The sequence below is a fragment of the Rhopalosiphum padi genome, chromosome 2 (assembly GCF_020882245.1).
Source record: "Rhopalosiphum padi isolate XX-2018 chromosome 2, ASM2088224v1, whole genome shotgun sequence".
Classification (NCBI taxonomy): domain Eukaryota; kingdom Metazoa; phylum Arthropoda; class Insecta; order Hemiptera; family Aphididae; genus Rhopalosiphum; species Rhopalosiphum padi.
Window position 1 is genome coordinate 65,641,835 of NC_083598.1, and position 20,262 is coordinate 65,662,096.

At 27.0% G+C, this 20,262-nt stretch overlaps 2 protein-coding genes across 7 annotated transcripts in view; both read left to right on the forward strand.

Annotated features, from left to right (window-relative positions):
- Nucleotides 1-272: 272 nt before the first annotated feature.
- On the forward strand, nt 273-6,763 carry LOC132921764 (methylthioribose-1-phosphate isomerase). Of its 2 annotated transcripts, none has more exons than XM_060984959.1 (6): nt 273-1,033; nt 3,848-4,083; nt 4,148-4,356; nt 4,490-4,698; nt 4,813-4,969; nt 6,280-6,763. In XM_060984959.1, exons 1-6 carry the CDS (start codon nt 902-904, stop codon nt 6,405-6,407), a joined length of 1,071 nt encoding a protein of 356 aa, XP_060840942.1. In that variant the 5' UTR covers nt 273-901; the 3' UTR covers nt 6,408-6,763. The 2 variants fall into 2 exon arrangements, with proteins under 2 accessions (XP_060840942.1, XP_060840941.1); XM_060984958.1 differs by having other exon boundaries at nt 277-1,033; nt 6,259-6,763.
- A 926-nt stretch (nt 6,764-7,689) lies between these two features.
- The window catches only part of LOC132921762 (tropomodulin), a 52,970-nt gene continuing 40,397 nt past the window's right edge, over nt 7,690-20,262 (forward strand). Inside the window, exon 1 of one of the 5 annotated variants that reach the window (XM_060984953.1) lies at nt 7,690-8,114. In XM_060984953.1, the coding sequence (XP_060840936.1) occupies nt 8,037-8,114 (78 nt within the window). In that variant the 5' untranslated portion in view covers nt 7,690-8,036. The remainder of the gene's footprint in view (nt 8,115-20,262) is intronic. The other 4 variants (XM_060984954.1, XR_009660949.1, XM_060984955.1 and 1 more) reach the window with 4 other exon arrangements.

Sequence of the window (20,262 nt, forward strand, 5' to 3'; positions counted from 1 at the left end):
GTGAAAACAACCTCCATCGTCGTCGGCGGTGGTTTGATAAGAAAACGCCGCTACGTGTGATAACCGCCGCCGTAGGAGAGTGACGGCGTTTCACAATTCTTTGGATTATTTACATCATCATTGTTATCGGACCGGTGGCCGGGCCAACGGGAACGGATGATTAGCGCGCGCACATAGCCCATTGGCCGGTGGCCGCGATACCGCGTCGGGAAATCCGACTATCCGAGCGGCCGGGTGATAACGGGACGGCGGCGAACTGCGAACGCCGAACACCACTCGTGCGCGGCTTACCGCTGTGTGTGCGTAGTGCGTACACAGTGCACACCACCGACCGCCACCTCCGCCATCGTTCGCAGTCGGTGATAAATGACGAAATAATCGACAGACAAACGAACATCGGACCGACCGTACCTCGCCGGCCAGCCGACGGAAACACCGACACACCGTGACAGTGCCGTCTCGCTTGTCGTCGCGGACGAAACGTCAACACAATTTGTCGAGCGAACGGACCGACACGACGATCACCACCGTTGCTGCAGTAGCAGTTGACCACCGCGCACACCGGCGATCGCGACGCTATCATCGCACGGCAGTCAGTGGTCGTACGCGTAGTGGTAGTAGTAGTACCAGTAGACGGTGTACTATTATAGTGTGAGCAGTTGATAGTCGTAGTAGTAGTAGTGTTGACGGCGGCAGCTGTTGAGTGTTCATGTACGTGTTGAACGTGTGTGACGTCGCGTGACCGGCAACGACGACAACGACCGCGCGATCCGACCCGCCGGACACGGCTAAGTCGGCGCAAACAACTGCCGCTGGTGCTACGTAGCTACCGGTCGACGTCAAGCAGCGGCGGGCGCGCAGTAGTTGTTCTTCGACGGCGACAGACAACCCTACCGTCACGATGACTCTGCAGGCCATCAAGTATGAGAACGGCACGTTGGAAGTGCTCGATCAACTGCTGTTGCCCAAAGAGTCCAAGTACATACCCATTTTGGGCGTCGAGGACGGATGGAAGGTCATCAACAAAATGCAGGTACGTGGTGTGCAGCAAACGTTTCGAAACTTTAACCCCTCCACCCTTTCCCGCTTAACAGGATGGATTGTTAGAGACGTGCGCCGACGACCATGTGGGCAAACGCCATGTCAACAAGCTCATCAGTTTTAACGGTGATGCTTACATTAAACTATTATGGGTAGATCGAGTCCCTAAAGTTTGTAATGATTTACCATATTATAATCATCAAATATATCTCATTTTAGTCACTCTAATAATACATTACTAATGTCAGTGCACTGTATGTCTGCAAATTCTTTAGATTAATATACTAACCTATGGCAGTACTGCCTATACATAGGCACTTGATAAACAATTTTGTTTTATCTCTTGCTATTTATAATCTGTTAGTACATCATATACTGTCTCTATTGTACCTACTGATTTCCTAGTCACTATATACTCAACAGGTTATAATTCATACAATTGAATACAAATTAGTGATTTTAAATGATACCAGTTGAATTTAGGAACTCATTATAAGTAAATTATATAATTTATTGTTTTAGGTTTATAAATAAAATAATTGTTGATATCAAGCTTCTTTTCTATCCAACCCCTCCTCTTCATAGACAAATTGTATATATTTTTTTGTATACAACATTATAAAGATAAATTTACAAATCTGTCAATATGTCTAATTAAATACTTTCAATTAGATAAGTGGTGAACAATTGAAAATCTTTTCCTTTAACAAAATTGCAATAGTTTTTACTTTTTACCAATATTTTTTCATGTGGCGTGACTAGATTGTATTTCCATCCCATCTTTGGACATTGAACACAAGAGCCATTAGGTAATTAAATCCAGTTTGGTTTAAAAATATTTTCTTTATACTGAGGCTTATTATTAGGTTCATAAAATATTTAATAAGCAATTTTTTTAAATTACACTTTATTTATTAATTAAGTTATTTTTCGGTTATTTTATTTTTTATCTAATGTAATTTATTAGTTGTTTAATTTATATTGGCTTAAATTGGTACAACCAATTGTTCTTATTTAAAGATTGTATATATTTATTATATTTGTAAGAAATTAACTTTACTTATTTGAGTACTTGTCAAAAAAATTAGATAGGTAACTAACATTTATTTAATTACATTAACTAGGCATTAGTTAAAATTAATAAAGAAAAACCCATCAATAATTGATATAATTAATAGTTGTTATTGCTCTACCCAAACACACCCTAGTCATATTTTTTGTTAAACATATTGATCATATTATATTTAATATTTTTGAATAATGTTAAGAACATTAACTAATATAGTAAGTGCATCATGAATAATTATGTTATGTATTTAGTTATGAATTATTAGTTGGTTATATTTAAAAATAAAATATAGTTATCAAATTATATATACATGTATTACATTGTAAATGTTCATTATAATTGATAGGTACCTAATAATTTGTATATTAAATCTTCTCATAGATCTCCCCCATCTTCCATACCATCTATACTCTAAATATAATGGTACAATGTTTGATTAATTCATATGAGATAAAAATTTAATTAGTATTTTGTATAAGAAGCTTAAAAAATAAATTTGACCAAATATTATGTATAAATATACAATATAATTACATTCTTATCTTATGTTTTAACATGTTGAATACATTTAATGTTTTATGATTAATAAAAAATGATAATAAATATCATAAAAATATAATTTAATTTGTACCTCAATTTGCACTTATCTTATTAATGAAAACTTTAATATTTAAACAAAGAAAACTAAATAACCTTATGAATTACTTATAGAACGTATGTTACATATATTTTAGATATCTTTAGGTACGTGCTTAAAAAGTAAAACATCATATTAATTTATATGATACATTAAATATATATTGCTTAGTGTTATTTAGTTAAATATATTTGGTCATATGGCCAAGGTAATGTACATTAAAGATTAAACATAAGAAGATTAACATTACATAATTATCTACCTAAATAAAATAACTTAAGATAAACAAAAAAGATTTAACATAAGTAAAAGATATAATTAGTAGGTATATAGATAGATACAATATATAATTAATTAGTGCAATAATAAATCAACATTTATATTTTATATTAAATAAAAAATTAAAAAACTTAAACTTTTCCAAAGTATTCATCCATCTTATTGTAAAAATCTGTTATGACTTTATTGAGTTATTTTAATTACTCATATAACATTAAAATGAATAAATATAATACGATTATACAATTTTAATTACAACTTATGGTTTAGGTTCCTACATAAAAAAAAAAATTATATATATATATATTATATATATAGATCAACATAGATATTTTACCTTTATTATTAAAAAGTTGTAGAATATTAAAAAGACATTAGGTACCTATATACTTAGGCCGAATAAGAAGAAGACCAGTTGCGCACAATGGGCGTGGCTAAAACAATTTTTTCAAGCATGCCTAAATGTTGCTACTTGTATACAGAGTGTGTATAACCAATATAAAACCAGTTGAGCTATATCAGACATTAATATACATGCGCTGTCTCATGTCTGGTCATCTTAACTATACTACCTGGGTATAGTTGTATACAATTTGTCAATTTATATTCGGATTTGAAACAATAAAGTATATGTATCTATGTATGGATATTACAATTTAATATTAATTATAATCAATGATAAAAAATGTATGTATTTGTTATAATTAATAAAAAACTTAATGATTCACAAATACTGTAATTACCTGTTTAAATTAACTATTCCACGTGTATTTGCGTATATTTTTTTGCGATTTTTTAAATTTATTTATTGTTATTTGTAGGTACGCGGTGCTCCAGCCATTGCCATTGTTGGATGTTTAAGTTTGGCTGTAGAAATATCAAAAGAAGAGTTTGAAAAAAAAAAGGCTCTTCGGCGAGAAGTTGAGGGTAAACTAAATTATTTAATATCTGCTAGACCTACTGCTGTAAATATGAAACAGGCAGCAGATCATTTAATATCTTATATAAACTCTTTGGATAATGATGAATCAATTTCTGCACAAGAAATGCAAGCTAGGTAAATTTCTGTTATGATAAATTATCTTATCAATCTTTGTTTAGTACATTAATTTATTTGTTAGGTTTGTAGCAGCTATAGAAGCAATGTTAGAAAAAGATATATCAGATAATAGATCAATAGGAGAATTTGGAGCTAAAGCAATTTTAAACAATGTTACGGATGGTGAACAAGTTCGTATTTTAACGCATTGCAACACTGGTTCATTAGCTACAGCATATTTTGGTACTGCATTAGGTGTTGTACGTTGTCTACACTCTGCTTCAAGACTGGGTAAAATATTTTTTTATATTTCATATATTGTACCATTACCATTTTATAAGTCTTGACTTGTTAATTCAAATATTAGTTGACAAGTTTACGTATTAAACCAAGATGTATTTTAACATTATTTAATTATTTTTAGAAAATTGTTATTTCACGGAAACAAGGCCTTACAATCAAGGCGCTAGATTAACTGCCTATGAATTAGTTCATGATAAGATACCATCAACTCTGGTCTGTGATAGTACTGTTGCTTATTTAATGAAGACTGCTCAGATAAATGCTGTTGTTGTTGGTGCTGATAGGGTGGCAGCTAATGGAGATACTGCTAACAAAATTGGGACCTATCAAGTTAGTATAATATAATTAATTGTTTAAAATACAAATTATTGATATTCAATAAAATATTATTCAAAAATTAAATTTTTAGTAATATTAGTTATAACTTGTTTATTTTTCCAACAGATCGCTGTAGTTGCCAAGCATCACGAAGTTCCATTTTATGTAGCTGCTCCATTAACTTCAATTGATTTTAATGTAAATACTGGTGATAATATAGTAATTGAGGAGAGGCCTCAAGTGGAAATGACTCATATAAATAATATTAGAATAGCTTCTCCAGGTAAAAAAAAAAATAACAATAATAATATTTTATTTGTCAATAAAAACAATAAATACATTTGAATTTTAAAAACATTAAATATTGACACTTCCCCAATAAGCAAAGCTTGTAATAGGGGATAATAAACATTGTTTAGTAATATATATTTTATAATATATTATTATTTCTCATATTTAAATATTTTTAAACAGTGTTTCTATATTATTTTCATTGATCAATATTTTTAATATTTATGATTTAAATAAAATAATGTGATTTGTAATTAATTATTGATGATAATAATTATAAATTAAATACTTAGTAAGCACGATTCACTGGTATACAACAAATTATATGTAAAGCTTGAAAAATAAAATTATTTAATTATTTCCAAAAAAAAATATAGATAGTAGTGTATAGATGAGATTGGAAGTTTTATTATGCAATATTTATAATAAATTTCTTCTTTAAAGTAAATTATCTAATTAAATATTATCTAAATAGTTATTACTAAACTGTATAATTGATTTTCTGTGCCTATTATTTACTATAAATTTAATATTTCTACGGAGAGCACTGTAGATGTTGACAATATAAATTTGGTACTATACAGTGGACAGTATACTCGTAACCATACATTTTTTTCTTAATATTCGTTTAATTTTATCTTTATAAATTTTCATTATAAATTATAGCTTAGAATAAATAATCCAAATTAACTGAAACAAATAACTTCATAACTTACCATACTAAATTACTATTAATATTGTTCGCAGTACTCCTTATGGTTAAAACAAATGTAACTATACTAAATTATATATTTCTGGTATTTTTATTTTATTTTTACAATGAGATATAGACATAAATATATATATTCTTCTATGTACATTTAATGGTATGGAAACCAAATACAGTTTAATTTTTCCTAAGTGTATAAATGATATATCAAACTATCTAATTGTGTACATTTTTTTTTTATTTATAAATCTACAATATAATTTGTTTTTACAATTAATTTATTTTATTTTATTATACTTAATTATTATTTAAAATACCATCTTCAATAATAAATTTTGGTGTATTGAAAGATTTTTTATAAAGCATATTTTACATTCATATTAAAACAGATAATTATAAAATATGAAATGTGTTAAACAATCTAACATTGTTAGATTGATTGTTTTCTAAAAAAAAACCTGCATTATTAAAATTGCTTAAGTTTAGAATTCTATAGATCTTTTAAATATCTATTTTTAACTAATTAAAATAATTATTAATTTTTTAAAAGAACTATATTTAAATAATTTCAGGTGTAACTTGTTGGAATCCAGCATTTGATGTAACACCAGCTCGACTGATAACTGGAATAATCACTGAAAAGGGTGTTTTCCGACCGTCTGAACTCTCCACACTCCAGTCTCAATTGCAAGATCATAAAAACTCACTTCCTCAACTGTAATACATACCTAAATATTATATCATTGCACAAATGCATCGTACAACTTTTTTATAAAAAAAAATAAAATTAGGCTATTTTTTATAATATATGTATGCAAAAGCTACATTCCTAAGCCAACGACATCAATTTTTATTTATGTGTAAATGTATAATCATCATATTATTGTCTGTTAAAAATATTTTTAATATTATATGGAAACAATTCCATAGGCGAAGAGAGCATAAGTACATTGAAAATAGACCAATTATTACTTATATATTTTAATTTAGTCAAGTATAGTTGTGATACAAGTTATAATAATATTATTTTTATAATGGAATTTAATTATATATATGTATATAAAGTACATGTATGTACATGGGGTTTAAATAATTTTTATTGGAAAAAAAAGCATGGCTAATAAATCATTTTCAAATTATTTTCATAATGGGCTTTACAAAGAAAAATTCAAAATTTTTATACTTCATATTTTAACAATTCAAATACGAAACTAAATTTTTAGTTTTCTAAGCATTTTGTATTCTATATTCTAACATAATTAATATGAAGATTGATGTTTATTCAATCATTATAATTATAGTTTAATTTATTTCAAACCTTTAATTTGGGTCGGTATACACCCATATCTAATCCTGTGTATATGATTTATTGTAAAATTCCTTTTTGAATTTTTACTTTATGTACTTATGGCATTTTTATTAGCCCATCGTGATAATTGATAAGCTATATATTATTATATACACAAAAATATTAATGTGTATATCGTATTATTATGTATATTTACATTTTTATATTTGGGGTGTCTAACAAATCTTCATAACTGTGTAGCATAAAGTACCTATTTTAAAACACATTTAATGATTATTATTATTATTATCAAATTATTTATATTATTATATTTTTAATGATATATTTTAGAGATCCTTTTACTAGACATATTACTCTATGCCTGTTAAACATTTATAAACTATGTAAAATGAAAACATGTGCGTTGAGATTGTTAATATGTTAATAATTGTCTCTAATCTGCTGATTAATATAATAATTATTTATTTACTTAAAAAAAAAAAAAGGAATAAATAAACACAAATAAATTATTACATCAATCTTCTATCTATGTGACTATGTATATATTATGTTAAATGAATAAAGCATAATGTAATGACGTGGGTATACATAGGTGGTATGTGATTAGCGACCTTAACCTTGAAAATTGGACAAACTTGGGTGGAAAAACAAGATGCTAACTTATGTTGAAAAACTACATCAAATAAATAAATGGCGTCAGTGAAAGAAAAGGAAGAATACATCGAGTGTTCATTTTTACACCCAGGCACGTTTATTTTTTTTTTCTAGTGGTCTAAATATAGAACTAAAGGGACTGGGAGTTTTTACTGCGCGCATGCTACCCAATGCGCCATCGAATCGGCCAACTATCAAGACGTTTAGCACGGAAAAAACATTGTTCAATTTATAAATCAACTTATCGCACCAGCGACCAGCAGCGCAGCGTGCGCGAGTGAGAATAACGTATTTGTCCGGACTTCGTATTACTATATTTCGTTTCGGTGGCTGTATTGCATTTTTCGCTATACAATAAACGAATTGTTCATTTTCAACGGATTCAAAATGGGCAGCGTTGAAGAAATCTATGAAAATGAAATACATCGTACTATCACGCGGCGTACGAGCTACAAAATTCAAGAGGTAAATTTTGTTAAATAGCCATTAATCATTATTAGGTATATTGTTTCATAACAACAACATTATTATAAAATATATTTCTTTATTTTTAATGTTTGTGTGCCGTACAGAAATTTTATAACGTTTGTCGAAATTTTTAATCGAATCAATAAAAAAATGTATGTAGCCATGTAGATACATATTATAATTAATAATAATGGCATTTCGTCTGATTATATACCTAAAATATTTTCATCAATTCCAGACCAGTGCCTATTCACTATTAGATAATGTATATTATTATTCTTTTTAAAAACAAAATAATGTTATGTATGTCTACGTGTGATTTTTTTTTCTGTTCGGCGAGACTAAATAGATTAACTATGTAGCATTGATAAATTGTATGTCGCACAATGAAAAACAAAAACCTGTAGTAGGAAGTGAAAATTGAATAAAAATATTTTCGGAACTCAAGGTCATTTAAAATACAAGTAAAATAAATATATCGGCCATAAGAAATATATTATAGTAATTAGTAGGTATATGCCTTAGTCTTGCAGTGCTCAAATTAAAAATATAGAAGAAGGAAACTGAGACTTGATAATGATTGAAATGATTGAACTGAATCCAATTTTTCAAACTAATCGGTAAAAACAAAAAATTACAATTTAAGATTTGGTAACAATTCCAGTAACAATTGGTCACTCGAGGGCGATTAAAATAAATTTATATAAAATTTAAACAATAGTAATTTATTCACATTAAAAATAAGTAAATAACTAGAGTTGCTCTCAAAATAAATAAAAAAAAACAGATAAATTAAAGAAGCTTCGCCCTCCTCTCCAATTTGTGCATTGATAGTGATATTTCGATTTTCGTGGTTTGGTTAGGTACTTATATATCTTTTATATTCTGTGGTTTTAGAGGTATGTATCTACTGGGCACTGGCTACTTATGTGATCATATCATTTATCATCAAATTTTATGGAAATAATTTTCAGTGTTTAAATAGGTCGTGCCTACTGGCTACTACTACTAAACCTTAGCTCTTGGAATTAACGCAAATAAATTATGTGCCTATATCAAATACCTACTAATTAACCTAATTACTAGGAAATGGATTTAAATGCTCTATAAAACAAGAAAAAAGCCTTAAAAAATGCTCTTAAAATATTTTTATCATTGATAAAATTGTTTAATTACCTATATACATTTTTATTCTTAGGTATTAATTATTCGTATTATTCGTATCTTCTAGTTCTCCTATCTTCTTTTTTCTCTGAAAATTATTTCCAAAAAATGAATATACTTTATACAATTTAGATAGATATATTCGTTATACTTTAACCAGTTAACCTTATGTTTCATAATAGCACTGACGCCCTGTATAATCAGGTGCTGCTTAATTTTTAGCGAATTTTATCAATTCCTGTATAAAAATGACTTGAAAACATAAAAATGCACTAAAATTTTTTTAAAATAAACAAAAATGTAGAAAAATGCAAAATAATGGTTACATTTTTTAATTCCTTGATGTATGAAATGAACTTTGTGCTTGAAAAGCAATGTTTTCAGACATTCAGAGAAAAATGTAATTTGCATTTAAATACGTTCCCTACTAATTATATAAATTGATAATGTTAAGATGGGCAGAATGATCGTTACCTACCTAATAATATTCAATGTCGTATGACGTATGATATAATATTCACGTGTAAGGTGTAAATAACTAAATAATATATTATATCTATAATAGGTACAGTATATAAACTAAAATATAAAATTGGCTTATGTATCTTAAATACTTACCTCTATATAATAATAATCTAATAATCTCTAATAATCTACTATATTATTGATAGTTCTAATTACGGTCCTTTTTTTGAGCAGTACAGTTTTCTTTAAAAATTTACAATTATTACAATAACTAAACTTAACAATTTTCATATTTATTTAAATATGATTATATCCATATTTTCAATTATAAAATGTATTATATACAATTGTGTGATAAAATACGCTCTTCATGAATATGTTAAAAATTAAGATGTAAGTTGTATTTTTTATAATTATACGATATTTGTTTGACAAATGTATATGTGTGAAAAAATGATAAAAAATAAAATAGTATAACATTTTGCCTTAGTTAAATCAAAAAAATAATTTTTGTTTGACAAATTTTCCTTTATTTGTAGTCTTCAGTGTAACTTTAATTTCGTTTATGGTTGATTCTTTGGAAATAAAGATAAACCAGAATTGTTACTTATTTTATATAATATTAATTTAAAATTAAAAAAAAAACTATTTTGGCCGAAAAAAGATCATACCCATGCCATTAATTAGGTATCACTATTTATAGGTAAATAAAAAAATAGTCTATATTATGATTAGTATAACTTAATATAGTTACCTAGTTATAATACAGTAATACGACATACGTATGATAAATTAAATATTATAGAGACAAATAGACAATAAAATAGAGTGATAATATATTTGCGGATATTATAGATTCGTTTTTACGGGCCGTCGAGTGTTAAAATGAATTAATCTACCCTTCTATTGTTGATATAATAATATCTATATATTAAGGGACCTTAGCGTTTGGCTCGGTTCTCTACTTTTCATTGTACACATGAGACAAACCACCACCAATTATTTCAAATTTATTTGACCAACGAGTTTCTATGACGGGTGAATGAGTTACGTCAACAGTTAATAATTTAATATTATAAATTATTTATAGGTATTGTAAATTTTAATTTTCAATCATACTCTTATTCGTGTAGTAAAGGTTTGTCAGTACTTAATACTTATATATATATATATTAATAAAATAAAAGTATACAAATATATTCCTAATTAAAATATATTTTTATTATATAATTATTATTTATAACCATAGTATATGTATTGTATTTATAGTTTATTCACGTGTACTAAAATTTATAAAATGTATCATTTAAATGCATTTTTGTTAATCTTTTATTAAGTAGGTACTTGTATAGTTGTACGTCGTACATTCGCACGTGAGTATAGGCACTGCAGATTATTCTAATTTCTAGCGAACAAATTGATGATAAGTATCGACATAATAAGTATACCTAAGCACCTACATAATATATAGTATACCGCCAATGGATAAGAAAAACGAAAACATGATCTATTCGAATTATTTGTTTCAAATCAATATTTTTTTATACAGTACGTTTCTAAAAAAAAAATCGTACTTCGTATTGATTTTAATAATAACTGTTAAGGCATTTTTAAACTGACTAGTAGATGTTAAATAGTAAAGAGGTAAGCACAATTTGTCCTTTATTTTTTTTCAAAGTTTTGAAAGTTAAAACGCAAAAGCATATTGTAATCAGGGGGTAACGGATGTTCCTGTAGAATTATTTTGACGTTTTATAATTACAGGGTCTCTAAAAGTTAAAGCCTAGGTAAGTCATAAATATTTTTTCTGTTATTACTAAATTAAATAAAATGCAATTTTTTTTCTAAAATATCTGATTTTTTTTTTATAAAATTATTCCGTGTTATTATACGTAATATGTATCATATAACATTTTATATTGAAGTATAAAAATCATAATAGGAATAAAAGTACCATACAAGATCCTTTTGAAATTATTTATTCTTGAATTTAATTAAGTAATGGTCGGCTTATCTATTATTACACATTTTAATATTAAATTATTTCGTTATTAACTTTGTTATGATATAACTAATAACAATGTATATATACATTTTTATTATTATTAAAAATAATATAAATATTATAGTATATACAGTATATATTTGTAATATTTGTATAAAAAAAATTAAACCAATATCTTTACACCCATAATAATTGATTAATTGTTGGTACTTGTCTTGGTAAAATATGGCTCAAAAATATTATAAGCTCTAATTTATTTTGTTATTTTATATTATGATCTATACTTTTTTTTTACAATTATGTTTTTATGTTTTTTAATACATATTTTTTTGTATAATAAATATTTTATGTGAAAACAAGAACCAAATTGATTTATTTCTAATTCTAAGCATCATCGTTAACATTAGCTAGAGAAAACGACAATAAGCGTCAATTCTTATTACTTTATTAGATATTTTACTAAAGAGTTTTTTTCATTAAATAAGTATCAAATTCTTAGGTGTACCTACCTACTTATAAGGTACGAGTCCCAACCTTTATTATATGAATATCTAGTTTATTTTTATTCCAAAATAATAATTATCAGCTATGTAATTTTTATAATAGATTTATTTATTTTTAAATATTAATAACTAATAAGTCTGCATGTTTATTCTATGTAATAAATAATTTATTAATTCATATTTCTCCATTTTTGTATTCTTTAAACGTGTTTCATTTCATGTAACTTTCTCAGATTAAACCAGTCTTGTTTATTTTACGTAATTTTATTTGCAAAATCTATTTTATTATCTATATGGTTGCTATTTTATTACCTATAGTTGAGTTACATTTTTTTAAATTTCTTTTTATATTGATCAATACATTATACAATAATTAAACTGTATATTTGTGTCAAAGAAGAAAAAAGATTGATGTGAATGTGAAGTTCATAGGATAAGAGAAAATACCCATTAATATTGCCTTAAAAATAAATGTACAAAAGAAGTAATAATATTACAATAAGTTATTTAAATATCTGAGTGCAAGTGGTTTTTCACTTTTTTTTCAAAATTGAGTATGAAAAATAATTAGGGTTAAAAGATCTAGGCAATTTTCTTTTCAACTGATGATTTGTATTTAAATTTACTAGTTCTAAAGGGAATAAATTTAATATGAGAAATTGAGAAGACAAATGATTATGTAGTTTTTTATGGATTTGTTAAATTTGTTTGTACATGAAATTTAGAATTTAAAAAGCGTTTTAGTTTATGATATCAGTATTATAACTATAGTATTATACTATAAGATAAGATATTCATACTATATTTTTACTATAATCGATATACAAAATAAAAATATTTCTTAATTTTATAATTTTTGGAATTAGCCGGGCGGTGTAATCATTGAACTACAGAGCTTATAGGGATGCTATAGCCCCTATAGTTCCGCCAATTTTGTTCTATCGTGTTACCATATTATTATTTATAAGATTTTGATCGCTTAACGACCTCTGACGTCTAAGTAGTGGGTAGATTTTGAACAGCTAGCTTCTTATCCGAAAATTATATAGTTGGTACCTAATCGTAAGTTTAGTGATGACTGTACGATGTCGGATGACAAATGCGCTAAAGGCAACAGACCGTAGTGTGCTGCAACCATAATATTAATATCATCGGGTTGATCGGAATTTAAGCACAAAAAATACTGGCTAACCGATATCCACAAGTCATCACAACAGACATTATCATTTCGTTCTCTCGTCACGACGATTAATAAATTTAATCGTATAGATGCACTAGTATTGCATATTTTTTCATAGAGTATAAACTGTAGAGCACCTACCTATATGTGTTTATTACGATGTCGTACAGACTAATTGCGTTTGAACGTCTTCGCGACAGTGAGTAAAACGTTTGGCCGGCTCTTACGAAATATTATGATTCTTGGCACTTGACAAAAGCGCGCTTTGTGTGTATGTGTACTGTAGTAATATTATATACGTAAATAGTAAGTAGGTACATATTATTATAATAAACCCTCGCGGGCGCGTTTATCCGATCCAAGGAATGCGTGACACGCCGCCGTAGTTCGCCGTGCGATCCTTTGCTCGCGATTTGTCACGCGATTCCCCTCTTCCCCCGCTGCACACCGTCTTACGGTTCGGTCCCCGGGCCACCCCGGCGAACAAACAAAATATATGCTTTCGTCGCACAGCACCGTACACTCTACGATATATCATCCGGACGTTCTCTTTCTTTCCCACCGCGTGTGTATATTATTATTACCTATTCATAACACTGCAGACGGAGACGAGTATAGACGACTCGTAATATTATAATAACACCTACCATGAATGGACGACTGAGACGACACGTCCTAATATTCTATATTATAATACCGCACCTATATAAATACATGAAATATTTGTATACGATGTACCTACCCGTGTTTGTTTCGTTTGATGACAACAATAAAATGCAATTCCGCAATATATTTTTATCTACCTACCTATTTTTTTCATTCGTTTTTATTTGCTATTCAAGTTCGTTTTATCATTTACCTTTTAATCAATCGACTGCTCACCTGTTTGACAGTATTAAATACTTAAGATTATAACTATTTATCTTGAGATTAATAAACGTATATTGGGTATATATCCGGTATACCTATATATTGACTTATTGACAATTCGTACAATTTCATAAAATAAATATAAAACTTAAAATTGGAAGCTATTGGAGCCGCAAATAACCAGTGTCACTGTGTTACGGCATAATACTTATAGAGGGGAAGGGCCGGAGGGGCAATATTTAAAGTGATAGATATATATAGATCAGTGTATAATACCATTCACGATTTGTTCGGAATCTAAAAAGTATGAAAGGATATTTTTATTAAAACTTCAACTTAATTTGACTTTGACTATGACTTCTATATTTCTATTATCGTACAATTATTTGTCATACTGTTAACAGTGTTAACACATTATAGGCGTACCTATATAGACATCATAGTGTTATGAAACAATATGTTTTTTCACATTCATCCATAAAAATTACATATTTTTGTAATTAAGCCTAAAAAGAATGTAAATACATACTAAATTTCTAGACTGACTTTTTTCCAAAATTGTTCTGATATAAACAGAAATAAAAACCAATATTATTGTATAGGTAACGGTAAGTATAGTAAGTACTATGCACTAATAACAATTATATTTATCTGAAAAGTTGGTTTTAGGTTTTAAATAATTATAACAAAAATATATAGTTATTTTTTTTTATTTAAGTTATTTTATAAGTATACTTCTATCTATTCCGAAAAAGTTTAGTTTCTGTTTTGTTAGTGTGCGTATGCGTAGACACACGAATCTTGGACAGGGCATCATAATGAAATGTGTAAAAACGATTGACTGCATGTAAAAGTTATATTATAATAATAAAAATAATAACGTGTTTTGTTTGTAACCAATAAAATACACACTTAAGTAAACAAATTAAATTCTTAAATTATTTGATAACCTACATAAGGAACGACAATCCAAAACGTATTATTTCCAAAATTGATGAAATTGAGTTATATATTGATTCTTATAGAAAGAAATGCGGTAAATCTAATGGTACTATTAAGTGTTGACTAAACGTACTATTTCCTTTGTAAAAATCAATCTGAAAATCACAAATTACGACAAAACGCACTATATCCAATGGGAAGTATAAAACAAAAGTATGTAACTATTTCCAAATTATGTCAAAACGTAGTATTTACCAAATTTTATCATTTGTCAAAATGTATCAATTCCTCAAATTTTTACAAAACGTTTAAACGTACTATTTCCACAGTAGGTAGGCCATATTGCACTATTTCCCATAGTACTAACATAGGAAATGGAATTGAATTAAATGCACTACGTACGATTTCCATTGTTTATAAATTTTTGTACATCACATTTTTAGTTTAAGTTATTGCCAAATTAAATTATAAATAAATATTTAGCGGATTACTTATTTTCATTTGTTTGTATATTATTTTGTATAATAAAATCATCATGACGTCTCTAACATCATTATGATTGATAACAAATTGCGCCAAAACTACAGTCTTGTCTATGGTCACATAGTTCATCGTCCATCATAAATTAATAATAATTAATGAAAAATAAATTCAAACTAGTCAATTACAAATTTTACTGAATCTATACATACAAAATATTAATTAATATATAAAATTAAAATGTGTTCCAAATAATTATTTTTTCTAGAGACTAATCAAGATGATGTAAGTTATAGCTTAATATACTTTTATTATTTTATAATCTAATATTATTATCAAAAATAAATAACATAAACCATTACTACCTACTCGTGTACAGGATTTGAGTTAAATTAAGTCAAAACTCACTATTGGATGGAAATGGTACCTTTTGGCATAATCAATAAACTTGTGTATGATAAATTTAGGACACTAAACTGCAATATAACTTAAGGGACATAACAAAAATATGTTTCTTATAATTTTGTAATTTTTTGTTAATAATAAAAAATAATATCTCTAAACTAGTTCAGTAGTTCGTAACAAAAAACCATCAAAAGTGAAAAATGGAAATTGTATGTTTTGAATTGTCGCCCCTCACATCCTGCTATAAACTAATGTATGTTAAGCCGAGTTCATTTTTTTTATTTTCATGGTTTATTTATTTTGAATTTTTTTTCTTGCATTCCTTTTTATGACTTGCGGGGAGGTCCCTATTGTTGCTGCGTATTTTAGGTAATGCTATACCTACGCGACAAAAACCGGTAAAAATGTTGAGTTAGATATTGTTTTCGTACACTTGTTTGGTGTTTACCATTTACTCGAATCACAATGACTTTATTAAAAATAGCCAGGTTTTATTTGATGTTAAATAAACCATGGGATTAAATTTTTGTGTGTTTGGCAGATGTGTTTGTTATTATATACAGTATGGCCCAGAATGTTTGTTGCTGCAGTGCCCACAGCTCATAACTCATATTAAATGAATTAGAATACATTTTTTCAGGCGAATATAAGCATAGTATACAAGTACTATATAATATAAGCATCAAATCATTAATAAGACCCGATATCTATTTTCGTTTTTTTAAGTGATAAAGTATTTAAAAAATTGATTTGAATTTGGACGTAGACTGTAACAGTTTCTGCGCTATAGAACATACTATATATTATACTCGAATAGCTTGCACAATTTTTATAATAATAATAAGTTGACCTAAAATATGATCCATTTTACGCTGAGACATGTTTATATTGTTTATATCACAAGCTATGCAAAAATTAAAAAGCATATATATATATAAATTTAATACACTGCACACATCATATATATTACATATCTACTTAGGAACTTACGTACGTTCCTCTAGCCCCCCCCATAACATTTTAATAAGGAAGGTGGGAAGGGATTTTCTAAAAATTTCACAAGTGATCTTACGAATAGCATACAAATACCGTACTAAATATTCATGGCAAAAATGTTGAAAAAAATTAGTTTAATACTATTTTGGTTATTCCTTTGAAAATAAATCCGTATAAATTCTGATTTTTATTGTACAAATTCATACAAATTCCATACTAAATAATAATGAAAAAAAAAATTGAAAACAATTTGATGAGGTGGGGGGTTGGAGAAACGTTAGGTTCTTTCGATACCTAAACAAGCATTCTACCGCGCGTTTATAAACAATTTAAATGTTTTATGTTATTAATAAATTATTATACTACTATACTAGATAATTGTAAATGTCTTCAACATCTTCTAGATATATCATTAACTGATGAGCGATAAACTTTTATGTTTTATGTTCCAATCATTTATTCTAAATATAGAGTATTTAAAAATATTTCGGCTTCCATTAGCATTTTCTACGGTTGCGTCTAAAGTAATCAAGTGTATATAGTCTCATTCAAAAAGATTTTTATTTGGTCCCATTCATTGTTGGCTTTATATTTTAGAACTATAGAAATAAATAAATTATGAATGGTTAGATACAAGATACATTATACAAAATATATAAGTGTAGTGCCAATACTACTTACCTCAGATTAATATACTTAAATAAATAATTCATAATGTGAGGAATAACATTTCGAAATGATTTAAGTAAAAATTGATTTCATAAAATAAATAACAAACTTTGAGACTTATATTTTCAAAAAACAAAATGCTTGAATTGAAAACTAGTTGGTAAATATAAAAACTATATAAAAAATAGATAAATAAAATTGTATTACTAAAATACCAATAAATTACGTTGATAGACTTTTATACGTAAATAGATAATAAATTAATAACAAATTAATTAAAAATTAAAAATTAAAAACTTGTCACTAGATATTTAGATTTGTTATTAAGTCGTTCAAAGGACAATATTTATTGCGCTTACGCACCTTTAAAATTTAATAATAATTAAATGTGTAAAAATATGAATAAAAAATAATGATCGCGGAGTATCTTCGTCTGTATAATATACCATAAATTGTTCAATTATTGTCGATTACTCAATTAGACATATATGCAAGAACATTACATATTCATACCGCCGTGTTAACAGTAATTTGCCTATACACGACTCCTTAAAACATGTTTGCGATATCCGGTATTCTTTATTACAACCACTAAAATGAAAAGTACATAATTCTTTAGCTTTCATAGAACTCAATAGCAATATATTTTGTGAAATATAAACAAAACTTCTGATTTTAGTTTATTCAATAATGACTTACCATATATATATAATATATATAGCTATTGGCTATTACATATTATTCTTATTCTCATTATTTTATAGGCAATACTGTGCAGAGTCCTATAGACTATAGTCTACAGTCTACACTATAGTTACATAGACTTATAATATAATAATATAATATTATAAGTCTATGGTCCTAAACAATTAAGTTTAATATTACGTGTGATTGATAACTGAAGTATATGTATTAATGTATTATGTATATTGTATGGATAATGTATGCGTTTAAGTTACAACTTATAATTATTTATAAGTGTTTAAAGTTTTTATGAGCGGAAGGGAGTTGCACAGTCGCACAGAGGTACTCCGCAATATATTGATTCACTATAATCTGTTTATCTAAACTTAAAACACTACAATATAATAGGGCGCTAATTAACTGTACCTATTTGTCTGAAATTATATTTTTATATATCAAAATAATATTCTGTTTCGTAATATGAAATTACATAATATGTACGGTGCATTCAAAAAAATTAAAAATTTGTGAATACTTATATATCTATAGAAAATGTACTATGTCTATGTACCTATATCAGATATCAAAATTATATTATCCTTGAATGCTTCTGTATATTGTGATAAATGGGATACCTATCGTTGCATTGATACACGATAAAGTAATACCGTTTATCGTATAGTAGGGAAACTTTACTTAATTACTTTCGAATTTTATTTTACATATTTTTTTTATTGATTGTGGAAACACGGGGACAAGGGTAGACAAGTGCGCGCTCCAACATTTGATTTTGCCCCTCTATTGCCCCCTCCAATAATTTAATGTTAAAAATATGTAAGTAAATATAATCAATATAGAAATTGCAAATCATTATTAATATATAAAATAGCTTTACCTAAATACTTTAAAGATTTTTTAGACTTAAGTTATATTATTATAAGTTTGACTGTTATATTCAAATTAAATATGCTTTTTTTGCACATTTAGAATTAAAAATACTCAATAAAGTTAATACTAACTGCACACTATCTAAAATCTCATGTATTAAAAAATATAAAGTAATTTATTGTTTCATACAAATAAAAAAAACGGAGGAAATTAGAAGTTTTACTGTAGTACATTTGTGATAATAATATAGAGTAGGTAGGTATATTTTTTATTATTTATTTAGAAATATATCATATTATTATTAATATAATAATATAGGTATAGGTTTTTATTTTTTAAAGTAATTTAAAAGTCATATAATAGTTACCCAATTTTTTAATTGTTATTTTTATTTTATTCCATTTATTTAAAGCTTGCTGTAGATTTAAAATATTTAGCTGTTAATAATTTAAATTTAATGTATACTTTTTAAATTGAATAACACACATCACAATATTGCTCCAAGCTATATTATAATTATTTTGGCATGGGACATAATAAATTGTTATATTTCTTTTAAATCATTTATTTTGATGTATAATTTATTTATGTTGATTTTACAATGATAAGTGTTGTGTGTATACACAAAAGTAGTTGAAAAGAATGCTTTGATCTTCAATTACGAGGGTAGTTTTTAATAGAAAGTTGGATCTATTATGTAGTTTTGAGAGATCAAAATTAAAAATTTCCAGTGTTTTCAAAATAATCAGGAAAAATAAATTAAAAATTAAGAAAAAACAGAAATATTTACGCAAAATTTGTTTTCAACAAAATTGGTTTTGTTTTTTTAGTATAATTTAAAAATAAATCATCATACTTGAAATTTGCAAAATATTTATACACATAAGAAATTTT